The sequence below is a fragment of the Paroedura picta genome, chromosome 11 (genome assembly GCF_049243985.1).
Source record: "Paroedura picta isolate Pp20150507F chromosome 11, Ppicta_v3.0, whole genome shotgun sequence".
NCBI classification, from domain to species: Eukaryota; Metazoa; Chordata; class Lepidosauria; order Squamata; family Gekkonidae; genus Paroedura; species Paroedura picta.
Window position 1 is genome coordinate 16,434,664 of NC_135379.1, and position 27,609 is coordinate 16,462,272.

General features: G+C 39.1%; 1 protein-coding gene across 9 annotated transcripts in view; it reads left to right on the plus strand.

The window, feature by feature from the left end:
- NEBL (nebulette) overlaps positions 1–27,609 on the plus strand; it is a 119,202-nt gene that overhangs the window by 69,616 nt on the left and 21,977 nt on the right. For 2 of the 9 annotated variants that reach the window (XM_077303887.1, XM_077303886.1), the window contains 15 exons: positions 2,561–2,643; positions 2,732–2,803; positions 4,582–4,686; positions 6,903–7,013; positions 10,733–10,843; positions 14,513–14,614; positions 16,894–16,995; positions 20,070–20,177; positions 20,530–20,634; positions 22,150–22,254; positions 22,498–22,605; positions 24,284–24,394; positions 25,614–25,724; positions 25,861–25,971; positions 27,471–27,581. The exons of 2 other annotated variants lie outside the window; for them this stretch is intronic. In XM_077303887.1, coding sequence (XP_077160002.1) covers positions 2,578–2,643; positions 2,732–2,803; positions 4,582–4,686; positions 6,903–7,013; positions 10,733–10,843; positions 14,513–14,614; positions 16,894–16,995; positions 20,070–20,177; positions 20,530–20,634; positions 22,150–22,254; positions 22,498–22,605; positions 24,284–24,394; positions 25,614–25,724; positions 25,861–25,971; positions 27,471–27,581 — 1,539 coding nt within the window. In that variant the 5' untranslated portion in view covers positions 2,561–2,577. Of the gene's footprint in view, positions 1–2,473; positions 2,644–2,731; positions 2,804–4,581; positions 4,687–6,902; positions 7,014–10,732; positions 10,844–14,512; positions 14,615–16,893; positions 16,996–20,069; positions 20,178–20,529; positions 20,635–22,149; positions 22,255–22,497; positions 22,606–24,283; positions 24,395–25,613; positions 25,725–25,860; positions 25,972–27,470; positions 27,582–27,609 lie in introns of those variants that run through there. 5 more of the 9 variants (XM_077303888.1, XM_077303889.1, XM_077303893.1 and 2 more) reach the window with 5 other exon arrangements.

The following is a 27,609-nucleotide window of genomic DNA, read 5'->3' on the forward strand; positions in this document are numbered from 1 at the left end:
GAAACCTCCCTCCCTCCATTCTCCCACCTGGAGAAATATGGGAAAGTGCAGAAGAATCAGGAAGTACTGATGGTTTAGGTGTCTCTTACTCTAAATACTCTCCAGCACATTTTACACAAATATAAATTTGCTAATAGTACTAGTGTTAATAGGAATCATGTTAAAAATACTTCTGTAATGTCTATATTGTTCTTTACATATAGATATTTGTGGTCAACAGCAATAACAACAATTGTTGTAGATATTTTTGATGTTAGCCAGAACGTGTTGATTGTATGCACTTGCTGCTTTTAAAAAGTCATTCATTTGACTTGTTTTATTTCCTTTTATTGTACAGCTTCACGGTTGTTTCTTCTGCCCCCAAATCTTTCTCCTAATCTGTACTTTTCCTTCTAGTTCCTCACTCTGGAACTGTAATTAGATTTCATGGAGCTCTGGCCCAATCTTGGCTGTTCTCCCTTCTTTATCCTTCCACCTAGATCCTGCTTGGGAGGAAAGAAAGAATAGTGTTGCCCACTCCCATCAGATCTTGAAAGCTAAGGGGGGTCATTACATGGAAGGAAGGAAGACCAACAAGGAAGTCTCTGCAGCAGAAGGCAATGGCTAACCACCTCTGCTTCTCATATGCCTTAAAGCAGAGGTAGTCAAACTGCGGCCCTCCAGATGTCCATGGACTACAATTCCCAGGAGCCCTTGCCAGCATTCGCCAGCGAATGCTGGCAAGGGCTCCTGGGAATTGTAGTCCATGGACATCTGGAGGGCCGCAGTTTGACTACCCCTGCCTTAAAGGGATAAAGTCAATTGCAACTTGATAACACAGCAGACTCACACTAACACACACAGATCTCTTTCATTTCCCTAATTGTACATGCTTTCTGATTATAATTTTTAGGCTTCTGACCTTGCTCTATAGTCCCAAGTGGTCCATGTTTTCCTGAGTGATTTCTTTTATAGTACTTATTTACTTCATTTATGTCCTGCCCTTCTCCCCAATAGAGACCCCAGCTAGTTTACATCATGCTCCTCTCCTCCATAGTATCCTCACCACAACCTTGTGAAGAAGGTTAAGCTTAGACTGTGTGGCTGGCTGTAGATCAGGGGTAGTCAACCTGTGGTCCTCCAGATGTTCATGGACCACAATCCCCATGAGCCCCTGCCAGCGAATGTAGTCCACGACTACCCCTGCTGTAGATCACCCAGCAAGTTTCCATGGCAGAGTGGGGAATTCAGCCTGAGTCACTTAGCACTAACTGCTATGCAACACTGGCTCTCAATATGTTTAGAGCTGGGATCCAAAAGGTTAACATGTCTACACTGAGACTTTCACCCCCCATTCCCTTGAATATTGGGGAGCAGCATTCATTGCAATATGGCAGGCTATGATGGAAGAGAAAAATCAGCAACTCTTTTAAGAAGAAGAAGAAGAGTTGGTTCTTATATGCCGCTTTTCCCTAACCGAAGGAGGCGCAAAGCGGCTTACAGTCGCCTTCCCATTCCTCTAAAAACACAAGGGTCCATTTGCATGACAAATTCAGCACATGGTAGTTGCAGGTAAAAAGATTTCAGTCTGGAGTGAGAAATTTAAGTGTAGTCCAAGTTCCTTGATCTTTCACATTGTCTTGATGGGTCCTGTATGGTGTTCAGGCAAGAAATGGCCAAGATGCTGAATTGAATGTCATACTGAAGTATCTTCATGGTGTTGACATCCTGAAAATAGGGGCAAGAGTCAGAGACAAGGAAAAAAATGGGTCTGATGCAAGTTCATCTGAGGGGAGTGGAAGGCAGGGCAGTTAGGACAAAAACTGGAGCATTTCCCATTTTGCTGTCCTTGTACCAGCACAGGGTGCTCTAATGCTGTCTTGGCTGGAGTTCCCATGCTAATGTTGCACACGTCTGAAAAATGACCACTGTCTGAATCATTGCGGTATATTTAGAAAGTCTGGACATGATTTTACACAGTCCTGCTGATACGTTAACCAGTTTCCCACTTTCAAAACCATAAAAGTGCTTTCAGAAAATATGGCAAATATACAATATTATTTTATTCTAAAATGGCATTTTGACCAGATTTCGATTATGTCACTTTATAGAAGTACCCGGGAGCTATGCTTGTTGGTTGCGCTCCATCCTTAAATGGAATGAGCGTTGAGGTCTATGTCATAGTTAGTCAATGGTCTCTGATTATTTAAATGTCAGAGGTTGGCATGTTGTTCCTTGTATTTGTGAGTTGTCCTGTTTTGTAATTATTTTCATTTTGTGCTGTTCCATAAACTTTAAAACTCATATAGTTCTAATAAGTGATCAAGTAAATATCGGATATTTTAAGCTTGCTATATTAAAGAATTAACTAAATCTTTTTTTTTTAAGTAATAGTCATTAGTAAGGACATCTGTGATGCTTTTCACAGCACTCATGCCGAATAGTTCAGATAAGACCTTGGAAGTATTGTCTAAATAAGGAAGGAGCCCATGATTAGGCTAAGTGTCCAACAAGAGAGAAGTAGCCCAGGCATTCAACAAGTTGCAGAGCTTTTACTTACCTAGTTTTGCCATCTTTCTAGGCAAACAAAAACCAAGAATGCCTGTTCTGGAATCCAGAGAAAATGAAAGTGAAGGGGAGGCAGAAGAAAGCGATGATGAAAAGGTGGGTCGCCTTGGCACATATTCTAAGGGTAAAAAGACTCGTTATACAATTTGTAATGATTTGTGGAATTCCTTCTTCTTCTACATAGGTATTTCTTAAGCCTGTTATTGAAGACAGAAACATGGCGTTGGCTCGAAAGTGTACTGAAATGATAAGTGATGTAAGTACAATTTCTGTTAAATCCTTGATTAATGTTTTTAGTCCCCTGAGCTTCCCCCCCCTGCAATATTCAGAAATTCCCTGTGGCACCCATCCATTGCACTGCGCAGAAATGAGAAGTTGTGTTCCTGAAAATTTGTCAAATATATCTGGAAAGTGTTGGCAGCTTTATTCTGACTAAAATGTCTTCTCAGCCATGATTCCATTGACTGTGCACTCCTACCTCAGCCCCACTGTCCCATATTGATGCTGTACAAGGTTTTAAAAATACAAAATTGTACTCGGAGACTGAGCACTCTTGAAAAGTCAGTTTTTAGCTTGGGAGTGCTGCTCAACACAGTGGTCACCTTAGAAGACCAGGTGGCTGTTGTGGCTGGGACTGCTTTTGCCTAACTCGGGCTGCCGTACCAGCAGCATCCATTCCTGGTTCAGTCCGATCTACCAACAGTGATCCATGTTTTAGTTACATCTTGACTGGATTACTGCAATATGCTGTACGTGGGGGCTACCCCTGAAGAGCGTTTTGACCTTTAAATCCCCTCTTGGCTTGGGGCCAGGTATCTGAAAGGCCATCTTCTCCCATATGTTCCTGCCTGGGAACTAAGAGGCCTTCTTGTATATTCTGACCAAAAAATCTCATCTGGTGATTAAAGGAAATACGGCCTTTTTGGTGGGAACCCCACTATTATGGAACAACTTCCACAGGGACGTGTGCTTGGCCCCCTCAGTGTCCGGAGGCATCTGAAGACAGTTTTATTCATGATCACTTTTGATTAGAGAGAGGAGAGAGAGCTGTTTTTTTTTTTACCCTGCTTTTCAATGCCCAAAGAAGTCCCAAATCAGCTTAAAAACACGTTTCCCTTCCTCTCCCCGAAACAGACACCCTGTGCGGTGGGTGAGACTGAGAGCTTTAAGAGAATTGCTCTGCAAGAACAGCCCTGAGAGAACAATGACTAGCCTGAGGTCACCCAGCTGGCTGCAAGTGGAGGAGTGGGGAACGAAACTCAGTTCTCCAGATTAGAGTCTGCCACTTTTAACCGCTACACCACACTGGCTGTCCTTGATTTTAACTAGTGTTTTTAATGTATTTATTATTTGTGTTGTAACCTGCCTTGAGTTCCTATAAGGTAGAAAGGCAGCTGATAGTTAAACATATTAATAGTCCATTGATTTCTGTGGCAGTTTACACTTAAATTTCGTCCAGTTAGTTCACTGAGCTTTTACCTGCTCTTGACTCTGTATCCAAAGCTGATGCTGCTGTTGTTGTTTGTAGCTACAAACACAAAGGCAAAGGCAAAACTGTTATGGAGAACTGCCTTTTCTAGGCCATGGATTTTTCAAAAGCTCTTTTTACTCTTCTGCTGTAATTTAATAGAACCCTGTTGGATTTCTGCCAGTGTCAGTATAGTGGTAAAAACAACAGCCTTTAAATGTCCCCATTTAGCCTTTTTGTATCTCTCTCCCATTCCTAGCATTCACTAAAACCATGTATCTCATTTTCTAGATGAGGTAAAAAAATATAAGTTTCAAAGCATAGGATCCTGCTTGAAAGACTGCTGATAATTAACAGCAGCGGGTTTAAAATGGCGCTGGATTTTTTTTTTGAGGGATGAATTCAATTAACATACTGTTACCAAATGCACTTAGGTGCAAATGTATTGTACATCAACTAAAAGGGGGGGGGGAAGTAAAAGTGTCACATGTCTCCCTTTTTTCATCTATGTTTACATAATTTGTATCACCCGTGATTTCCAGCCTGTTTGCTTTCTTCTTCTTTAGGTCCACTATAAAGAAGAATACAAAAAATCTAAAGGGAAATGCTTATTCATACTGGATACTCCTCAGCTCACTCACGTTAAAAACCTTTCTGCCTTTATTTCTGAGGTAAGACATCATAAAAGTGGAGAAGTGATTGATAGTATTGACATTTTGAGAGAAGAGTTGATTCTTATATGCCACTTTTCTGTACCCAAAGGAGTCTTAAAGCGGCTTCCAATCACCTTCCCTTTCCTCTCCCCACAACAGACACCCTGTGAGGGAGAACAGCTTTATCAGTGCTGTGGCGAGCCCAAGGTCACCCAGCTGGCTGCATGTGGGGGAGCAGGAATCAAACCCGGCTTGCCACGTTAGAAGTCCGCACTCCAAACCACTACACCAAGAAGCTTGCTTATTAGGGTGTTCTGTGAAGGAGTCATATGTTTGTGTGTGTGTGCATGTTAAGTGCTGTCATGTCTCTTCCAACTTTTGGCAGCTCTATGAATGAATGACCTCCAAACTGCCTTCTCATTAATAGCCTTGCTCAGGTTTGGCAAAACGGAGGACCGTGTCTTGCTTGACTGAGTTGATCCACTGCATGTTGTTCCTTCCACTTTTCCTTCTGTCTTCAACTTTTTATAGCATTATTGTCTTTTCCAATGAGTCTTTTCTCATTATATGACTGAAGTATGTTAGCCTGCATTTGGTCATTTTAGCTTATATGGAGAAATGAGGTTTGATTTGAAACTACTGTCCACTTATTTGTCTTTTTGGCCATCCACGATATCCATAAAACTCTCCACCAACATTACATTTCAAATTAAGCAACTTTCTTTGTGTCAGCTTTCTTCATTGTCCAACTTTTATATCCATTCATAGTAATGAGGGCTGCTATGGTATGAATTATCTTGGTCACCAGTGACATACCCTTAAGTTTAAGGATCTTTTCATGACTGCTCATCCTAGTCTTAATCTCCTGGTTTCTTGGCTGCAATCTCCCTTTTGGTTGATGATTGAGCCAAGGAATAGAAAATCTTGGACAAATTCGATTTTTTTATCATCAGCCTTGAAATATTATAATTCCCCACTAGTCATTACTTTGGTCTTCTTGACATTCCACTGCAAACTTGCTTTGACAGGTTCTGCTTTAGCCTTTACACTTTTTCCTTAAAATATCCTACTGACATCTGTTGTGACTATGTAATTCTCATTTCTTTAACAGAAAGGTCTAGTGTCCACTGAAGTGAGAAACCTGTGGGTGGAATATAGGGATGCCAGGGACTTGGGGATCCCCAAAATTACAGTTTATCTTCAGGTTATAAAGATCAGTTTCCCTGGAAAAAAATGGCTGCTTAGAAGGCATTATAACTCACTGAAGTCCCTCCCCTCCCCAAACCCTGCCCTCTTCAGGCTCCACCCCTAAAGTCTCAAGGGCCAATTCCACATGGGCGGAAAAGGCTGAGAGGGCGGTCATATGGAAGTGGGGCAAATCCCTGCTTCCACATGACACAGCTGCTGGGCAGGACCCCTCCCATGCCTGCCACAGATCAGGCCCTCAGTTGCCCTGGGCTAAGGAACACAGGAGAATCTGTATTCCCTTAGCCACTGTGGGGGCCAACAGAGCCTGTCCAGCAGCAGGCCCATGTGGACAGGGAAGAGCCGGGCCTTCCAGGCTGACGTCATGTCTGTTATGACTTCTGTTATATTCCAGCCCAGAGCATGGCATAAGATGTGTTCCACATCAATAACGCATTGTGAATATATATGACACTGTAGTTCTTTCAAAAAGAGTTGCAGATTTAAGTACATAGAGTGTTGTCAGTGGTGTTAGAAATTATGCAGGTATAATTTGGACTGGATCCTAAAACACCAGAAGACATGGGCAGTAGTCATTAGACAGTGGTGTGAAGGTCATTGGTTGAGTTAGTTTGTTTTTAAAAGTTTTCCTGATAGGTAGAGGATCCATGTAGGGTAATGTTCTGATTTTACCATATACCTTGTTCCTGAATTTTAAAAGCATGTCAAGCTGATGTATTACTACTTTTCTATACTAGTCAATCCAGCTAGGTTTTGTTGCAAATTTAGCCTGTGAAGATAAACTGAATTTCTAGATGGACACATTTTAGAATGCTCCATTCACAAAACCAATCTACAAATATTTGTTCTCATTTCAGAATTTGGCAGAAAATCTATCGTCGTATCCCCTTGTGAGCTTTTCCTCCTGAACTTTTTTGTTAATCCCTTTGGAATAATTTTTGTAACATCTGTATTCTGCAGGGGATTGGACTAGATGACCCTGGAAGTACCTTCCAACTCTATGATTCTATAATTCCCTTTCCTTTTAGGCAAAATACAAAGAACATGCAAAGAAAGAGCTTTCCAACTCACTGTACAAGGAGATGCCGGCAACAATTGATAGCGTGTTCGCGAAAGAAGTTTCACAAAATCAGAGCAAGGTAATTTGAACATTAAGTTTCAGGATCCATTCCATACTTGACAGGTGGGGAAATATATGTCATACCAGGCATGTTGCACCAAAGTGCCTACCAGTGCCTTCTTTAAAGAAGATTGGGAGCTTTACATATATACAGGGCGCCAGTGTGTGCCATGATTCTGGCATCTATTATGCATTAGCCGCAGGTAAAGATTTCTATTTAATCAGGATTTGAAACCATATTTAGTTAAACTGTAACTTGACTTCTAAGATTAGGATGTCTCTTTCAGACATGGGTAACAGAATCTTTCCACCAGTGCTACAATAACCTGTTTCAGCAAACTTCATTTGTTTGGTTTGAGCAAAGTACAGCTTGGCTTTTTACCTGAAATTTGTTAGCCTTGAGCAGGGGTATTCAACCTGTGGTCCTCCAAATGTTCATGGACTACAATTCCCATGAGCTCATGGAGGACCACAGGTTGACTACCCCTGCCCTAGAGGATGCTGCCCTTTTATGCTCATTCCCTTCCACCTATTCAGGAGAGGCAGACTCCCGTCTAGTAAAGGAAAATCAGCACTCACTTCCTGAGCTGATCATCTTTTGGAATTGCAGAACATGTAGATAGAATTTGGGATGCATCCTTCCTTCTTAAGAAATGCCAATTTCATGATAAAAGTGCTTGACAACTGAACATAGTGGGTTGGATCCAACCGTCCTGAGTGGTTCTTCTGCCAGCTTAAGTGACTCATCAGTGGAACAGCCACATAAATTGGAGGAAGACTCCTTAGACTGGAGGATGTCAAATTCGAGCCAAATCAAAGTGAATAAAAAGAACAAACTCTTCTCAGTGGAGTGATGAGATTGGGGTAGAATCCACCGCTCTGTGTTCAGCTTTGAGAATACAGGTGGGCTGATCCTCAGATCGCTTTGGCCTGCATTGAACAGCTGCTGAAATGAAGCTGTCTCCCATATTTCTTGCAGAGTGGCTGCAAGTGGCAAATTGGAACTTGACCCCAAATGGGAATTAGATTATGGTCTTTCAAGATATCTCACATAAAGTAATAAAATAACTCATTAATAATTATAAGTCATAACAGTGATAACAGAAACTAAAAATCCCAAATGCCACCATATAGCCTAAAAAAGACAAAAACCAAATGCAAACTAACTTTCATGGCACTGAATTTTGAAAGCATCAGAAAAAGAGATTTTGATTTATGTATTCAAAATCTCCAGTAGGCATCCGAAGATGTGTTGAGCCAGGAAATTGCAATCAATTATAGCTTTGAGAAACAAATGCATATATCTAGAGATTAAAGGTAAGAGTTTTGCTAGAAATTAGGTCTTTGTGATAACATACACAGACATCTGAAAGTCAGTATAGTATATTAAAATGACCGGTTACAAAGAGTTAACAGTTTAAGTGAGTGTTTTATTGTCATAGCAGTAAATTACATAATGTTTTAAAATAACAGACTGGGTTTGATTTATAAATGGGATTAACATAAATTATTTGGTCCTGAATGCATTTCACTGCTGGCTGTGTTCCAAAAAGTACTGCATACCTTTCATGTAGTTAAAGAAATCATATTATCCCTCTGCTTCAGTAGTGGACCACAGTAGGGATAATAAGAGAGGAATATAATACTAAAATTAAGTTAGTTGGCACAGCCTTATCTTCTTTAGTATGTTGTTCCTGTTTTAAACAGTATTTCTTAAGAACTAAACTCTGAATTGTACTATGACACATTAGTATTTATTCAGAAATTCCCACCATTAAAATAGATATATTGTATCTTAGATGTAGCATAAAATGTAAAGCCTGAAGCTCCATTTTTCCCGAGCTTGGCGGCTGCCGATGGGTTACCTTCACACTCAGGTGGCAGGGGAGACACTTAGGGATGCTTGTTCTCATGGAATCTGATATCTTGCCATCCCATGGTTTCCAGCAGCTAGGCTGGAATACGTTGATTGGCACGTTGAAGCCAGGATCCAGTTGCTCCTTTCTTTGCCAATGCTTCTTCCAGTTGTAACCAATACAAGTTGCGGACATTTTATTCCAAAAAGTTGAGAGTGATTGCATTTCTTGGGGGGATTACACAGGAGGGATCCTTCACTTGCATTACCCCCCCCCCCCCCATAGGCACTGGAGCTGCAACTAATGGATTTAGTTTCACGCTCTAGGGAAGTAGGATTAACTGTTGCCCTTTCCCTCTTCTCACTGTTGGTGCATGTGGATTGAATAGGAGCTTAATATGGGTCAGAGAGATTAGAATGATTTAACTGAAAATTATTTTTTTTAAAAAAATAAGAAATTAAAATGCACATACCGTATTTGGAACACAGCAGGCCAGCAAGGATAAAAAGAAATGTGACTAAAACACAAATCCCCTGAGCGTTTACACACATCCCTACAGACAAATGATTCTTGGAACAGCAAGCATTTGGAAATCATCTGTTACCACGGTTTTAGTATCTAGGGATCATCCCCTGTTGAGTTCTGGACCATGTTCTCAGGGGTACCTCTTGAGTCAAGATGGATCTTTCCCCCTTAAGTGTAAAAATGCTAAGTGCCAAAGGAAACTAAGAGAGATTCCCCTGTGTGCTCAGGGCTTTCATTATATGCCTTAGTCCAAACAGAGCCTTTCTGTTTGCAGGAAATTTCCACTTTCCCTGTTGGCCTCCTGAACCCCCATATCACAACTATATCATATTTACACTTGACTCTGGCAGTCTATTATCCTCCTCTGGCTGGGATCATCTTCATTTCTATTATACTGGCTGGCTCTGAGGTCGGCCCTCCCAACTTGTTTCTCCTCCTTTTTCCTGCTAGTCAGCAAAGAGTCCCTCATAGCCTCTGTGCTTGGATAGAGTGAAAAATCCCAAATTATCTCTTGGGGCTGCAAACATTGGTTTCAGTCCTGGGTTATGAGGCATTTCACCTCAAAGGGAAAGGGGTGGATGCATTTTAAAGAAGATGGGGTATTTGGATGCTTTCGGAGACTAAGGAAATGAAGGGAGTCAAGGACAGGGAAGATTAATCCGTTGTATCCAAGGTAACAAGGGAGTCAAGCTAGAAGAGGACAGATTAGTCCTTTGGCTTTGCCATTAAGGAGATTACTTCATTAAAGTTACAGTTTTTGAGATGTCATTAAGAGAAATAAATTATATATACTTGACTTGTGAATAGAATAGAATGAGCCAGCTCTGCCGAGAGTGGTGGGCAATAAATTTGAATAATAATAATAATTCACTTTTTGGAATATGTATCAGTTATATTTTGGGGGGGATCAGGTATACTACTATTACTGTATTAATTTAAGGAAAAACTGCTACATGGTAGAGTTGCATGGCACAAATTATGGCGTTCTAGTAGAGGCTGATTCCAATATTGTGGCTTTGCATGTAGCTTAGTGCAGTAGAACAAGGTCAACTCAATCACATTTTGAAGCCAAATGGAACATAATGAGTTCTCAGACAGGCTCACAAGGCAAAAATGTCCCTGATAGATCAACTAATGGTGAGGTCTTCCCTCCATGAAAGGTGGCTTGGTCTGACACATTGCACCAGAAGGGGGCACCATCATTACCGGAACAGATCCATGTGATTCATCCCATTGGGTTTTTCTGCAAATTCATATTTTGGGATCATGACTACAGAAAATACCAAATAGCAAAGAAACCCTATAAATTTAACTATGTATTATCAACAATAGGCAATATAAAATCTATCATTTTAAGGTTCTCTACAATCAAAAACATGTTGCTGAAAAGGGAACATCAAACTATGCACATATGAAGGAGCCTCCAGATGTTAAGCATGCCATGGAAGTTAATAAGCACCAAAGTAATGTGAGTATTTTCTTATATTAATTTGCAGTGTTCATGTGTATGAAATGAAGCTGTTCAATTTCAGAACTAGGCAAGTGATGCCTGTTCATCCCTGTTGACATTTTAATATATAAAACCTTGTATATATATATTTTTTCCCTATGTTTATTGAAATGTAAAAAATACATAGTTACCAACTGCATTATGTAAGAAAGTATAGTGTAATATGAAGTATTATCAAACCTATCATAATGATCTATCATGAATTTAATAAAAACTAGCAAGACAATTGATAAAGGTTTTTTTGGTAAAATATATTATTCAAACAAACAAGGTCAATAATTTGAATTATTTCAGCAGTTTTACATATCCAAATCTTATTTTAACTACATGTGCACCTCATCTTGTACCAATAGATATTTACATCAAAATACTGAAAAGAATCTCATTCTCTGAAAGATACTCACTGCACCACTTTAATGCACCTTAATTATATTTAGGGAAAGTACATTTTTCAGAAGATGCTCCTTTGATCATAGACAACTCTGAAAGGCATAATGGATTATTTAGGTTCTAAAACTTGAAGGTTTTCTTCCTATATTGATTAGGGTAGCAATAAAGTAAACAGGTGGAAACAAATCTCTTTGCCTGGATCTTGCAATAGCTAAAAGTCTGTAAGAGAAGGCATATTTTCCATGAAGAATACAGAAAACTCATGAATTTTGATTGGTTTTGATCCTTGGCTCTAATCCAAAATGTTTCATGGATAATTGCTGATCCTTCAGTGTAGCCAACATCTGCATCTACTATCTTAAGAAAACATTTTGAGAAAAATAAGGTATCTGTTCATTGGAGGGTGGGATGCTAAATTAAGCAATGTAAGATGTATTGGACTGTGCTTTTCTCATTCCACATGTAGCTGTGGATTTTTTTTCCAGAGTTACTGGCTATGGTCATATATAATCTGAATAATCTTTGTACCAATACATTTGTACCAATACATTTGGAATTGTCTGAATAGCAGTTAATAAGTATAGATATGGCCAGAATACAAACCACCATGAAACTAGTTTCATAAGCTTCATGGGACTTCAGCCTTCTTTCCCTCCCTAGGTTAGGGTCACGACTATAAACTAGGGACGTGTAGTCAAAACCATAGTAAAACAAAAAACGATCTATTATTAATTATTGTAACTTAGGAATTATTTCTACCATTCAGGAGCATTGGGAAGCCTTCCAAAGTAATTGATGTTTATGGAAATAGCAAAAGCAAAACAGTATTTATTCCAGGATAAGCTTCCATGAGCCAGGGCTCATTTCCACTGAAAGCTTATGGTGGAACACTCTAGGCAACGTGCCTTGTAGTGCTTCAGTTGAGCATCCCAAATGGAAAGGAGTAAGAAGGAAACGTAAGAATGAAGGACCTGGAGGGAGAAAAAGCTAAGGTCCTTGCTCAGTGTTTACTGATAAACTCTGCTCACCAAAGTGAAAGATTGCTAGCTCCTGTGTATTTAATAAAACAATTAGAAGACATTAACAACTACCCAAGCATCACCAGCCTGTAGTTTCAATGCAGGGCAGGGTCAACATCTGAATATTAAAAGTAGAGTTGTGCTGAATGCTTGAAATGTTTGAGGAATGAACATAGTAAATTCAGGGGGTGGCGAAGCACCCAAGCATAATCGCTTCAGCTTGTTAGCCATCTTTGTGCCACCATTCCCGCCTCAAATCCATTTTAAAATCATCCCAGCCAATCAGGCAAAAAAAAAAAAAAGTGTTGCCACCATGGTGACATGTGGCCAACTATATTTAGAGATGAATTATTGCTCTCAAGCCAAAACCAGGATTGTAAGGGTGGGGATGCTTCTGGCATGTTACTATTAGAATAATAATTGGTTTTTATACCCTGCTTTTCATGGCCCAAAGGAATCGCAAAGCATCTTACAATCATCTTCCCCTCCACTTCCCACAACAGAAACCCCGTGAAGCATGTAAGGCTGAGAGATCTCTGAGAGGAACTGTTTGGTGAGAACAGCTTCTAACGGGCTTCTGACTAGCCCAAGGGCGCCCAGCTGGCTGCGTGTGGAGGAGCAAGGAATCAAACCTGGCTCACCAGATTAAAAGCTCCTGCTCTTAACCTCTACACCAAGCTTGCCGAAACAATGTCTTGGCAAGGAGACATGTTCCCACCAATACGTACCTCCATAGATAGCTTTTTGTGGTGCCTGATTTAAAAAATAATTAAGAGGAGGAACTTTGCACAAAGGGGTGTTTTGTAAAAATTGCCACCTTCTTTAGCTCAGCCTGCTGAAGATTTCTCAAGAGTGGGGAGACATACCAATTGCTGTTCTGCTGCATAACATTAGTATTACCTATGGGTATGGCATTTTGCAAAGTATATCTTGCAGACATTTGCAAAATGTTAGCTGACTCTGTCTCTCTCGAACATAAATATATCTTTGCCTGGGTCTAGGAGACTAATAACTCATGGGAGGAAAAGTATCGCAGTAGACCTTACGTCAAACTTGATTGGTAAAATAACTACTGTCTGATTCCCCCCTCCCCTCCCTCACACACATTCTTCTCCCTGTGAAATTAAGTGTACTTCATTTTATTTACTGTGTGACTGCCACTTGGGAACAATAAGAGACAACACTGCTGCAGATTTCCCCACAAAATTCTGTGCATTTTTCTCTGTGTTTGAACTGACAGTTTCAGCCCTAACTTTTGTTTTCAGCACATGTGCTGGGCTTTAATTTGCAATTTACATAGATGACGGGGTCCTTTTCAGAAACCTGTTCCTGCTGCCTTTATGGTATTCACTTCACCTCATGTGGTCATTAGGATGAACAGCATATAATTAGCTAAATCTATGTAAAGCTCTGAATTGCAAGCGCTTGCATGCACTTCTGCTTTCACTCTAAAATTAGTTGCAGTGGTTGACACAATATATATAAGGATGATATATATATCATCCTTAAGGAGTCAATACCTAGAATACCTAGAAAATGTCAAATACCTAGAAAATGTCATCACTCATAAAGTGGAATAGACAAAAGCTTGTATACTATTATATTTTATTACATGATCTTTCCACAACATATATTGAAAGACTTTGATCATAAAATTGCAATCCAATTTTTGGGCTCTGTTGATTTATTTTACTTCTGCCTACCTGATGCTGACCTCACATTTTTAATAAAACTAAATTTTAGAAGTCTAAGGCAATTAATGTTAACGTTAGTTTAGAAATAGAGAAGATATAAGGAAGGATGAGAAATAATTACCAATTTGCATGGCTCCTTTTTGTTTTGCACATTGTTATTGGTAGAATAATTTGCCCCAAACTTACACTTTCTAATCTACTTTGTTCATAGTGTTAGGATTTCTCTGGGTATTAATGTGTGGTGGGGGGTTGCTTTCAAAATGGTAGGTATAAATAATGGTGTCAGAAGCAGGTACCAAGCTGTTTGATGTCCAACCCGAGGATTTTTATACAAAAAGATTTCCATTCTATTATATCCATTGCGATAATGCTGTCTTTTCATTCTCATCTTTTAAATTTAAATTGTTTATGATTTTTTTTATGAAGCTTTATTCCATTTTAATCTTGGTAATGTTTTGTGGACTCTGTTTCAATGTATTTTATTGCATTTTTGTCTAATCTGCTAAGGCTCTTTTGTTTTACAGGTTTCATATAAGAAAGATCTGCAAGATACACACAGATACATCGAAGTGGTTGATAGACCAGATGTGATGATGGCAACCCAGCTAACAAAGATAATAAGCAATGTATGAACTTAATTTCTTTGTCATATTTTGGACAACATGACCAGTTCTAATTGCATTTTTTGTTTTATTGTAAGCAGAATAACAGTAGTTAAGTACACATAATAATAAAAACTGTAGATTTATATGCAGAGTGACAAATTTAGATGACCACAATTCTCTGAAGTGGACAGTTTTCAGTAATTGAGTCCTCCTACATATTTCTGCTTGCATATCACTTCACTTAGAGCAGCATATCTCTGCAGTGGTACGATGTCATTTTTATAACAAGTTTTCAAGTTTAGTCATTCAAACCGTGTCATTGCACTCCATAAAACCTAATTAAGAAACTTGTTTCTTGTTTTTTATTTTGTAGTGATTTTTTTAACATTTCCCAATATTTTGCATTCCAAATTGGATATTAATAAAAGGCTACATTAGTCTACTACTAATAATAAAAGGCTACATAAAAGGCTAATGCTACATTAGTCACAACAGGTGTTCTGGAGGGTGTCCGTTCTAATTTCATGTTTTTTTTTAATTTTGGTTGTGAATATTTTGGACAAGTTTGCTGCTAATAAAGTTGTCTCCCAACTGTACCTTAGTCATACCCAAAGGTATCCGGAAGCTATTCTCTTCCTTGCTTATCAATCAGTGCTTTGAAGGAGATGTCCATTGTGCAAAGTTCTGCGGCTAGTAAATAAAAACATACTGGCCAGCAACAGCTGACTGCTTACAGATGGACACAACCTAAGTGTGTGTGTGTGGGGGTTGATTTCTGAAGATAGGAATGAAATACTGGAAGCCAGTTGGCTCTGTGTATGCTATGCACCTCCTCCAAGCCAATTCCTAAGGTGTGAAAAACAGGAAGTAAACAAGCCTTTCCTCAACCTGTTTTCCTTCCTTTTTTGGTCCTATTTCTTTTCAGTTACCCTAGTTTTAAAATAGTACTTCGAAAGATGAAACGAGAGAAACAAAAACTTTCAGTATTCCAGGGCAGTTGGTTGGCCTTATATGAAAACTGGATGTTAGCCCCCATGAACCACTGGTCAGAGCTAGTAGGCCTTTTAAATCTTCCTTTAGATAGGAGTTTGTTTCTCTTCCCATCACCCTATAGGCCAGGGGTAGTCAACCTGTGGTCCTCCAGAAGTTCATGACTACAATTCCCTTGAGCCCCTGCCAGCAAATGACCACAGGTTGACTACCCCTGCTGTAGACCCATCCCATGCAGTGGGGAAGAGAAAGGAAAACATCAAGAAATTGAATAATAATAGAAATAAATAAATAAATAAATAAAATATTGCTGAGAATTTTATCTATTGCTTTCTGACTGATACTCATCTTCACAACAAGCACTCTTCTTTTGGTGGGGGATGGATGCAAATTGACAGTGGAAGATGGCGTGGTGGCAGGAGGTCTGTCCTCTGCCAGATTAGACAGCAAAACAGTGCTGACGTTGTGTGGCTGTGGGGTTTAGCCCCACTGCCATACGGGTGCGAGCCCAGCTTTTTCTGCCTATGTGGTATCAGTCTGATTGTTGAGGTGAATTGGTCTGAGTGTTGAACTGGATGGACCATTGGCCTGAACCAAAGTGGCTCTCTTATATTCTTAGTTTTTGCCCCTGTTCTTTCCTTTGCAGAACTTGGACTAATTAAATAGTGCTTCCCTATGGTCTCACTTATTCATCTAGCATGTGTTTTTTCAGTAGTCAGACTATACTACAAAAGAAATAAAGGGCAAAGGCTGGCTTTTTCTTTCAGCAGTTTAAGCATATACACTATCCTGCTATTTATCAATCCATGCTCCCTCTTAATATTTCTTGCACACCTATTGGTAAACCCTCTTGCACACCTATTGGTAAACAGAAACACCATTTCAGCATACAAATCTCACTGTGTGTTAACTAAATAACAAATTTAGAGCGACTAAGTTTTATTCAAGGTATGAGCTTTCATGTGCATGCACACTTCCTCAGCTACCTTTTGTGTGATAACTAGTTGTAGTCCCAGAGTAATTTTACTTATGATTTGAAAAACAAGCAGGCCTTTTTTGCTTTCAGTCTTTACGATTGTCAGTCTAGGTTAAACTGAAGGGTTTTTTTAAATGTAGCATATTGCTTCTTATACAAAAGTGAATTGGAAGAGGCCTGGGAATTGCTGATTAGAGTGTTAGCAAAAGTGGTGTCAACAAAGGTCATTCAATGATACTTGCTCCACTGTTGCTTTGTAGGCATACATTTCCTTTGACTAAACTGAAAGAAGGAAAAAAACCCTAACAAAATTGTTCTGATTTTTGTCCTGGAGGTGGAATATGCAAAAGGAAGCCGAGAACCGAGTAAAGAGCCATGTGTCCTTGGAAGACCAGACTTCAACCATGCTAAAGAAGTTTCCAAAATCTTAAGCCAAGTAAGATTTTGATGGTTTTCACACAATGAGTCCATTCAGATATCTTATTCCCAGGAGTGCAGTCAAACGTTCCGCTTCTTTAATTGCAGACTGTCCATAATTGCATGAAAACCTTAGCAAGAAGGTTTCCACGAGTCCTTCCCATAGAACTGCTGCATTTGAAATATGTCACATACGGAAAATGCTTCCATCTAAGCACAGGCACTGTTTAATTTAGGCCAAAAGCACACATGTGTGAAGTACTTTTTCTTCCTCTGTGCTGGATATCAGTATGCAGAATGGGCGAAAACCTCTAAGCAGATGAGCAAACCTGCTTTTGCTCACCTTTATGAGTAATACATTTTGACATCTTAGGCAAAATATATAGGTATTAGGGCTTCATTGAAATCTTGTGGGTGTTTTGACTTTTGTTTCAAAACTAACATGGCTATCCTTCTGGAAATTTCAAAGCTGCTTTGAAAAGTATGAAGCAGTTACTTCCTAAACAGACATTCAGAGGTGGTTTGCCATTGCCTCTGTGGCATGACCCTGGACTTCTTTTGTGGTCTCCTATCCAACCCTGGATAGGGCCAACCCCAGGGCCAACCCTGCTTAACTTCTGAGATCTGATTAGACTGGACTAGCCTCAGCTATCCAGGTCAGGGCAACATAATTATACATTGAACCAAAGTGGATAACATTAAACTCACCTTCAGTTATGGGTTGGTATTGGGAAGTTAGGAAAATTGTTTTAATGACAAACACTTCTTTTGCATCATTCAAGAAAATGTTTATAGAGAGATAGCATAAGTTTATGTCCTAGAATAGTAAATTCCAAGGCAGAGTTCTTCATTTTATAACTTTAATGGGTTTAAATTTTTCATGATGTCTCTTAATTATGAAAATTATTTTTAAAACAATACCTGGCTGTCACAGGTGGTCAGAGTTTGTATCTTTGACTTAGAAACACCCTCCCCATTTTCCTTTGCCCTCCAAACAACAAACTTTGAGAATATTATTGGAACAGGAAAATGTAGCCACAGTACATCCATTAATATCGGGGGGGGGGGGAAGGTAATTAGGCCACATGGAAAAAAATTAAGATATCCTTTTTAATACTTGTAAGTTAAATAATGTAATTAAGATATCATTTTCTTTAACCATACAGACTAGCTGAGAGCAGCAGGGTTATGTTTTCCCCCTTTCTATTTAAAGCTCCAGTAATAAGGTTTTGCTCGAATAATCCCATTATTTTATTAACAATTTACTCTTCGATAATCATCTTTTAAGAATACTAATTTACATCATGTCCTCAATCAGTCTGATATTAATTATTGTTTGAGAGATAATTATTAGAGCTTAGATTATATGTTGATACTTCTTTAATGAGGTATCAGTGTGGAAATGTTGGGCCTTCACCACAACTAACCCAAGGCGCCCAAGTGGCTGTATTAAGAACTGAGTAGCAAGAGCCTTTTCCAAAATCTTCTGTGACATTCATTAATATTCTCTGGGCATGGTCTTAAGGTATGTGTTTCAGCAAGGGTGCTGAAGATGAGGTCAGACTTGGGTCAGTGCCTAGCTAGGAACCTGTGAATCTCCCAGAAGAAGAGCTGGTTCTTATTTGCCGCTTTTCTCTTCCTGAAGGAGTCTCAAAGCAGCTTACATTTGCCTTCCCTTTCCTCTCCCCGCAACAGACACCCTGTGAGGTAGGTGAGGCTGAAAGAGCCCTGATATTACTGCTTGGTCAGAACAGCTTTATCAGTGCTGTGGTGATCCCAAGGTCACCCAGCTGGCTGCATGTGGGGGAGCACAGAATAAAACCCAGCTCACCAGATTAGAAGGCCGCACTCCTAACCACTACACCAAGCTGGCTGGGATGCAAATACAAGGTGGGATGCAAATATTGTAGTTTTTGAGCATTTTAGAATATTTTTTCCTAAGTCTGCACGAACACATGATTTTCAAATATGAAACATTGTCTATGTATGCTTGTAATTTAGGAAAGCTGCTACAAGGCTTTAGAGCATTCTGCATTTGAAATTTATGCAAATTTCACAATAAAACAATTTATCTAAACTTTGATTTATCCTTCATAGATATTCTTTGATAAATAATCACTTCAGACATTTGTTTTGATTAGCTCTTGAGTATGTCGTCTTAAAATAACCCACCTTTACTTCTCAACAAATAAATTGAACATATAAGGTTTAAATGCATCTTGAAACTTACAAATATTAATATGGACTTTTTAACAACAGAAAATACTCTGATTCAGGTTGGTAAGCTGTGTTGGTCTGAAGCAGCAGAGTGAAGACCAACAAAGTTTTATTCAGAGTATAAGATTTCATGTGCACAAACACACTCTTCAGATATATTGTTTTTCCTTTTAACTTCTTCAGGGTTATTTTAGGATAAGATATTATGTGGCTAAGATCCAAATAGCTCTCTATAAGCACAGGAATGCTTCCCTGTACACTGTGTCTTTGCCACATTTATTTTTCAAATACAACTTCTTATGTGGTGTTAAGTCAGAAGTTTTTCTGGATGAGTTTGTCAGGCAGTATGGGAATCTTAATTCAGAAGGCTGCATTAGAAAACAATTCTAGCCTTACACCTGCTTCTGTTTGTTGGGCTTATCAGTTATATAACTGATAGTTTAGAACAGGCTTTCTCATCCAGGGTTTCCTGAAACTCTGGAGTTTCTCAATGGCCCTGAAAGGGTTTCTCAAATAGGTGGGAGTTTATTGATTTTTATACATATTTTGTTAAACATTTATTGCGTGATATGAGCATATATGGCCATGTCCATCCACCCCTCCCAAAATGGCCAGTAATGGACCTGGAAGGAGTGGGAAGGGGAAGGGGCTCAGAGTGGGCATGTACAGAGCTATGCTTCTTGCCCATATTCTGAACAATTAGGGCCACTTGTGGTGTTTCTTGAAGCCTGTTTCAGGGGCTGTTTCAGGGGTTTCCCAAGAGTAAAAAAGTCGAGAAAGGCTGTTTTTGAATATGCTTTGAGTCCGGAATGTTGATAAACTCTGCATTTACGCATTGTCAGACCGTAATATTATGTTTTTTGCCCTCCCCTTCAGGTTAAATACAAAGAGCAATTTATTAAGGACATGAAGAATCACTCTTTCAATCCTCTGGAAAGTGTCTCTTTCAAGCAAGCACAGATTGCATCTGCCTTAGCAAGTAATGTAAGTTGGGTTGTCTAAGCACAACTTCGGACAACATTGGCCTCTATTGTGCTTCTGTGTTGCTGTGGTTTAGTGAGATTTCTCTTTTATTCTTAGCTCTAGCTTAACCCATAATCTGAACACTGTTTGAAAGGGTTAAAATTTACTCCTGTACTCAAAGTGGAATGATTTATGGCTATTCCCCCCTCCCGACACACACAATAGTAAATGAGTGCCACCTAATGGTCATTTTGAATGGCAAGGAAAAAAATGAAAAGCAGAATTGGTTTTTCGTTGACTGAAGGTGAACTTGTGAGCTTCGCTATGCCTTGCTTTTGTTTTTTTTTAACCATGTATATTATTATTCTTGTAGGTGAAGTACAAAAAAGACCTGGAAAGTCTCCATGAGCCAGCGTCTGCACTTCCAAACTTACTGCATTTAGAACACGCTTTGAATGCTAGCAAAATCCATAGCAATGTAAGACGACTGTCTTGTAATGGTCTACATTTATAGAATTTTAGATATGAATCTAGTTGCACTTCCATGGTGGCTGGTGTCTCCCCCCCCCCCAAAAAAAAAAGAGAAATCCCACAAAGATACTATGTAAATCTTAAAGTGATGCCTGAAGAAAAAACAGAGCAAGGTGCCACGGAGATAGAGACATATTTTTGGAAATTAGAAGTAAGTTATGCAAGACTTATTCTGTGTCTGCTAGAATGGAGTGCCAGCAGATTTCACACTAAGGGGAAGTAGGTTCACACTTGAATGTTTGCACCACTTGATGTCTTCCATTGCAAAATGTGCCGCCCTCCCTCCTTCTGTGATGACTCTGCTGGAAGAATGAAATGGATAGTGGCAGAGTTTAGAAATCCAAAATATTACAGAGGAATAAGGCTACAAACTCTGAGGCTAGCTAGTGTGGTCTGACCCATTTTATGGCGGTGGTCTGACCCGGAGAGTGCTGACATGGGGCTCATAACTAGCAGTCCCCGAGAAAGAAAGAAATGTTGCCATTTTATCCTGGGTTTCCAGGGTAGATTGGGGAAATCCCCCAGTGATCTGCTATCCCCAGTGGTTCTTCACAGGCTCAAAACAAAGGATAGACCTTAACTTTGTGACCTACTAAGCCATAAAAGGTGCAAAGAGTTGCCAACTTTCTAGGTTTGGGCTTATATAGCTCTGGACTTTCATAGCCCCAGACTTATTACCTGCTGCATGGTCATTTCCTTGATTTTATCACTGTGGGACAGAAAGGTGCCCGTTTCACACATTCAAATATGGCCTGATGTTGAAGTCATCAAGTGCTAAACATATCTGAATTGACAACCAAGCTGGTTTTTATCATGAAATACACCTGGGTGATTGACCTGCTACAGTGTTGACATCATATGCAAGCCTAAAATTATTTCCAGATTTTGAACAATAGCTTCTGTTTCAGCTTAACTTTGAGTATCGCTCAGTAGGAAGGGTACACAATTGAAACAACTGTTACATAATTGCAAAAAAAAAGAAAAGAAAGAAAAATGTCACAGTGAACCAATTGTATATAGGATTTTGGGTGCCAGCTTTGACCCTTTATGATTTCATTATTATAATGTATTTTAAAATTACTTTTCTAAACTTCATATTTCATCACAGCAAATTGTCTGAGAGTATTTTAGTTTTTGCATAATTAATGATTGCACATTGTGTTAGTTGCTTCCACTAGGGGGCAACCAGAGACTGTTGGATCTGAGCCCATAATCTGCGAGCAATTCAGAAAACCTCTGAAACTGTGAAATATGTTGGCTTAGTTTGGGATCCAAAGGACTGGATCATTGTGTCTGGTTGCTCTTTAAAAAACTGATTTACAACTTTACAGTTTTGTAGTGAATTTTAGAAAAATAGTAATGAACGTTTTTAAAAAAATGTTTTTATCCTGTATAGAGAAACTGCGCTAACTGTTTGGCCTGTACGTATACGCAGATATGTTTTTGGTATTCTTTGTTTCAGTATGAATATAAAAAACTTTTTGAGAAAAGTAAGGGGCTATATCATTTTGAACCAGATACAGTTGATCGGCTGTTCCACAAAGAAAATGCAGTTCTGCAAAGTCAGGTACGGATGACTTTTCATAACCCACAGCGCTGCACGTTCTGGGAGCAAATGTTAAGGACTTCTATAAGCAGAGTAATCCTTTGCATATATAAAGGACAATTCCTGTGCACCTATAAAGCATTTTTCTGCATTGTGAAAAATTGGGAAGCCCCTTTGCATGTTAAACTTGGTATGCTTTGTGTGAGCAAAATGTAACAATATTTAAAAATTGCCACTGTTTTGATCAATCTTCTGTTTTATTAGGTTAAATACAAAGAAAAATATGAACAATCCAAAGGCAAGTCAATGCTGGAGTTTTCAGATACACCAACATACCGAGTTTCAAAGCAAGCTCAAAGGTTTCAAAGCAAGGTTGGTTGAATGTTTATGGAAAACCAATTACTGTCGTACTATCACTACTATAGTGTGATTTTTTTTTGTTCATCTAGTGTGGGGTCTCTAAACTTTTTGAGAAATTCTGACACAGTGTGGTGGGAGCATCCAGACAACGGCTGCTGCGACTTATCCTCCGTTGTACAGTGTAGATTCTTTTGCTGTGGTGGCAGGTTCTGGCAAAGCAATATATTTTTTTTAATCTGCACTTGATTAAATATCCGGTAGCCAATCAAAAGGTCCTTGCTGGCCCCACCCTCTTCCTAAAAACATTTGGTGGGTACCAGGAAAGTTGTTGTTGGGCACCGCGAAGACCCCTGATCCAGTGGCATTAGTATTGTTTTTCCCTCTCAGAAGCAGACTGTTGTGGCATATTGCTTTCAGAAGAATATATTGGGCTGAGACTCTTAATGAATAATCTCTTCATTAAGCGATTCTGCACTCCCCCACATGCAGCCAGCTGGGTGACCTTGGGCTCGCCACGGCACTGATAAAACTGTTCTGACCGAGCAGTGATATCAGGGCTCTCTCAGCCGCACCCACCTCACAGGGTGTCTGTTGTGGGGAGAGGAATGGGAAGGTGACTGTAATCCACTTTGAGACTCTTCAGGTAGAGAAAAGCAGCATATAAGGACCAACTCTTCTTCTTCAAAGCTGTTCTGACCGAGCAGTGATATCAGGGCTCTCTCAGCCTCACCCACCCCACAGGGTGCCTGTGGTGGGGAGAAGAAAGGGAAGGCGACTGTAAGCCGCTTTGAGCCTCCTTCAGGTAGAGAAAAGCTGCATATAAGAACCAACTCTTCTTCTTCTTCTTCCAAGGCACAGGTTGAGACAATTAACAACAACAGCAGCAACAACTTTATTCTTATAGGTCGTCCTTTCCTAACAGGCTCAGGGCAGGTAACAACAAACTCAAAACATTTGGCACAAATCAATCACTAAATTATAAACAAAACATACATTACGTAAATTAAATTAGGTTTAGAATAAGTAAACAGGTTAAAAGCTTTCTCGTCATACAGCTAAAATCTTTTTGAGAGAAAGGGAGGGCGGTCGGTGCTTGGGTGGATGTCTTCATGATTTTTTTCCATTGAGTTTTCAGAAAGAGAGGCCGGTATTTTGATGGAATTAATTTCCTGGCCTCTACCATAAGCCTGGCAAAAGAGCCTCTGGAGGGCCCTGGTCTCACTAGGCAGAACATTCCACCAGGCAAAGGCTGAGGAAGCCCTGGCCCTGGCCAGTTTTACGTCCTTGGGGCTGGAGACCCTGAGCAAATTTTGATCATGCTATCTTAGTGGCCTCTTTGGCAGAAGAGGTGGTCCCATAGATACAGGGGTCCTGGACTGTGTAGAGCTTTGAACATCAGGATCAAAATCTTGAACCTGATTCGGATCCAGTGCAGCTGGGAGAGCACTGATGTAATATGTGCTCTTCATGGGGTTCTGGTGAGGACCCAAGCTGCCGCATTCTGGACCGGTTAGAGTTTCCAGAGCAACGTCAAGTCTTTTGGCTCCCATTTGTTATTCCCCATTTTCCCCCCCAATTATTTATGTTTCAGAAATTGTTTGATAAAAAAATCATTTAGCTCTTCATGCAACACCATTATACATCTCTTATACACTTTCTTGTGTTTAATTTGTTTTGTTTCACTACACAGAAAATGTATCAACAAGATTTTGAAGACAAACTCAAAGGAAAAGCATCGTTGGATTTAGACAAGACTCCAGAATTTTTGCATGTGAAAAATGTTACCAAACTGCTGAAAGAGGTAAAACTGAAAAGATGAAATAACTACCAATAGAACTTTGTGAATCTTAAACTTTGTAAGACTCAAACATTGTTCTGCTGCTTCAGACCAGCATGGTTGTCCACCTCAATTTAATCTTTTATGTACATTTGCCAGTATGCAAACTGCATTGCAGTGATTTATGGACTGTTACCTTAATTATAATTGTGTTTGATTCCCACCATATTATTCCTTCCTTTTCAGTTTTCCGTTGTGCTATGCACAATTACAAGAATCTTGGAACACCAATGTGGAGGAAATTACTCAGAAGCGCTTTTATTGTAGTATTTGCAATTTGTCCAAAAACTGCATTCAATTCACTCATCATGTCAAATCTTAGCTTATGCTAACCATAGTTCATAATCATGATATAAGTGCAACAGGAAAATCATGGTATAAAACAGTACATCTGATGTTTATTTTATTTTATTTATTTATTTCTTCAATGGTTTTCTAATTCTGGTTTGCTGGCCAATCAGAAGCTATAGTTTTTTTCGCTTATTCTGAAAATTACATCAAACGATAGTTCAGCTTCTTTAACTGTGATTTAGCAGGATGTCCAGATCGAGACTTTGTCTATGGCTTGCAGGTACATAAAGAAAATACATTAAAGGAAATGGAGAGAGAGGCCTGTTTTATCAGTCAAGCAGTAAAGCATGAAACTCCAGTTAACAGAATAACTGTAGCAACTCAAGACGCAAGACATCTTTATTGGCATAACAAATCACATAGTTCTACAGCAACTCTGACTTGCCTCATCTATCTTATCATTGTAATATTCTTGTATATGTTCATTACGATCCCTGGATAAGTGCCTCTGTGCTATATTCAGCATACCTTTGCCAATAATGAAGGTATTAGTAGAACTTGAGAAAAAATGTCATTTGCTCTCCTGTAATCTTCAGCGCTACCATCTATAGCATACACATGTACTATTTTATATTGTATCTGTGTATCTGTAGTAGTAGTATATGTAGTTTTTCCAGGAGCAAGGGAAAGATTACCTTACGTTTCCACTCAAGGTGTATCTTATCTTTTGATTTCCCAATTCTATTTTAACTATGATAAATGTGCACCATCTAATTCATATTTTATAGAGATTTTCAAAGTATTCCTTGAAATATTTAATAAGAAGTTTTTCTTTTCAAGATCTTACTCACGATTTAAAGCAGAGAAACCTTTTTTTTTTATAAACCTTCAGAAAGAGTATAGAAAAGATTTGGAAGAAGGGATAAAAGGGAAAGGACTGACAGTGTTTGAAGATACGCCAGATTTGATTAGAGTGAAAAATGCAGCTCAGATATTAAATGAGGTAGGTTATGTTAGTAAAGGTTATTAATGTCATGGAAAGTGCACTTTTCACAAAGCACCCAATGAAATGTATTCTTAGTTTTTACAGTCAATGGAAAAAGTACATGCTTTGAAACTGTTTCTACCTGTTTTTATAGAAGGAATACAGAAAAGATCTGGAAAATGAAATAAAAGGCAAAGGAGTTAAGCTCATTTCAGAAACTCCTGACATTCAAAGAGCAAAGAGAGTGTCTGAAATGGTTAGTGAGGTCAGTACAAGAAAATATTTAAAATTTTGTGTTATATATTTTATGGCATGACATGTTTAGCAAAATGAAACTGATTGGTGATGCTTCAGAACAAATAGAATGTAATGGCTGCATTTTCAGCAGACAAAACCACTCTAGGCTTCTACGTGGCTGCCATTTTTTATTCAACATCATAGAACTTTTGGTTTTGAAATGAAATATGTTGCATTGAAATAACTTATTTGTGCACACAGGTAGAATTTATCTTACAGCAGGACAGGAAAATCATATTTTTCAATTCTTAATCAAAATTGAATTGTGATAAGACAGAAGTTCTCTGTGTTAGTAGAAAAGCAGACCAGGGACTTAAGATCTCTCCTGGCTATGCAATATAGCAAATACCTTAGAACAGGGGTAGTCAACCCATGAGAATTATAGTCTATGGACATCTGGAGGACCACAGGTTGACTACCGCTGCCCTAGAAAACCAGGTGGCTACAGTGGTCCGGAGTGCTTATGCCCAGTTTCAGCTGGTGCATCAGCGGTGTCCATTCCTGGGTCAATGATATCTAGCCTGAGTTATATGTAGACTGGACTATTGTGATGCACTCTACTTGGGGCAGAAAACTCGTGGCTAGACTACTGGTGGGGTCCCACTGTTGAGAGCACGAGACCCCAATAATACAGCAATCCTGCTGGCTACCAATCTGCTCCTTAGCCCAAGGACCTGCACCTGGCTCCTCCATTTCAGTCATTAGGAGACAGGTGAAGACAGTTTTTAATCTAGGATTGCAATTAATTAAAGCAGTCTTAGGGCCAAATTCTTGTATCCATTCCTAATGAGGAAATGGGAGGAAATATTCTGACAAATATAAGATCCTTCTGATGCTAAACGGATTTAATAGACAGAGTCGCAGGCTTCTTGCAACAAGCAATTAGAATACGAGCATCTTATGTTTAATTTGGGGTATTTTTCTGGTTGTATTATCTGTTTGTGCTGTTTGGTATGTCAATAAATTTGTTGTTCTAAAGCAGTCCTAAATTGTGATCTTAAATTTTATTTTTTTATGTTTTGTATGTAACCTATTTTATGTATTTTATTGACAATGTTAAGATTGTAAATGCAAGGAAGAAGGGTGGCAAAGATTTTAAATAAATAAATAAGCTACACTAGGCTTTTTGCAGATCCCCCCCTTCTAGTTTTGAAGACTAGTTCAGGAGGGAGTTCTCAGTGTTGATATCTGGTCCAGAAAGATTAACTCAAGTATATAATTATTCTCTGGTTTTGCATTGCTTAGGTCCATGAACAAAAAGGGGATAGAAAGAAATATTAACTTAAAACACTCCCTATACAGATTTCTATTTTTAAATACTTGTTCTTGCTTCAGTTTGCCTAAGTGTAAAAAGGATAGTCTCAGTATATATGTATATATTCCTTAAAGTCCATCTATGAAGATAATTTATTGGATATTGTTTTCTTTTAAGTGAGTTCAACGACATATCTGTTCTTGCATTCACAGAAAGAATACAAAAAAGACCTGGAGACTGAAATCAAAGGGAAAGGTATGCAGGTTGGCACAGATACACCTGAAATGCAGCGAGCTAAGAAAGCATCTGAAATTGCAAGTCAGGTTTGTTTAACTGAATCAGAACTGTATA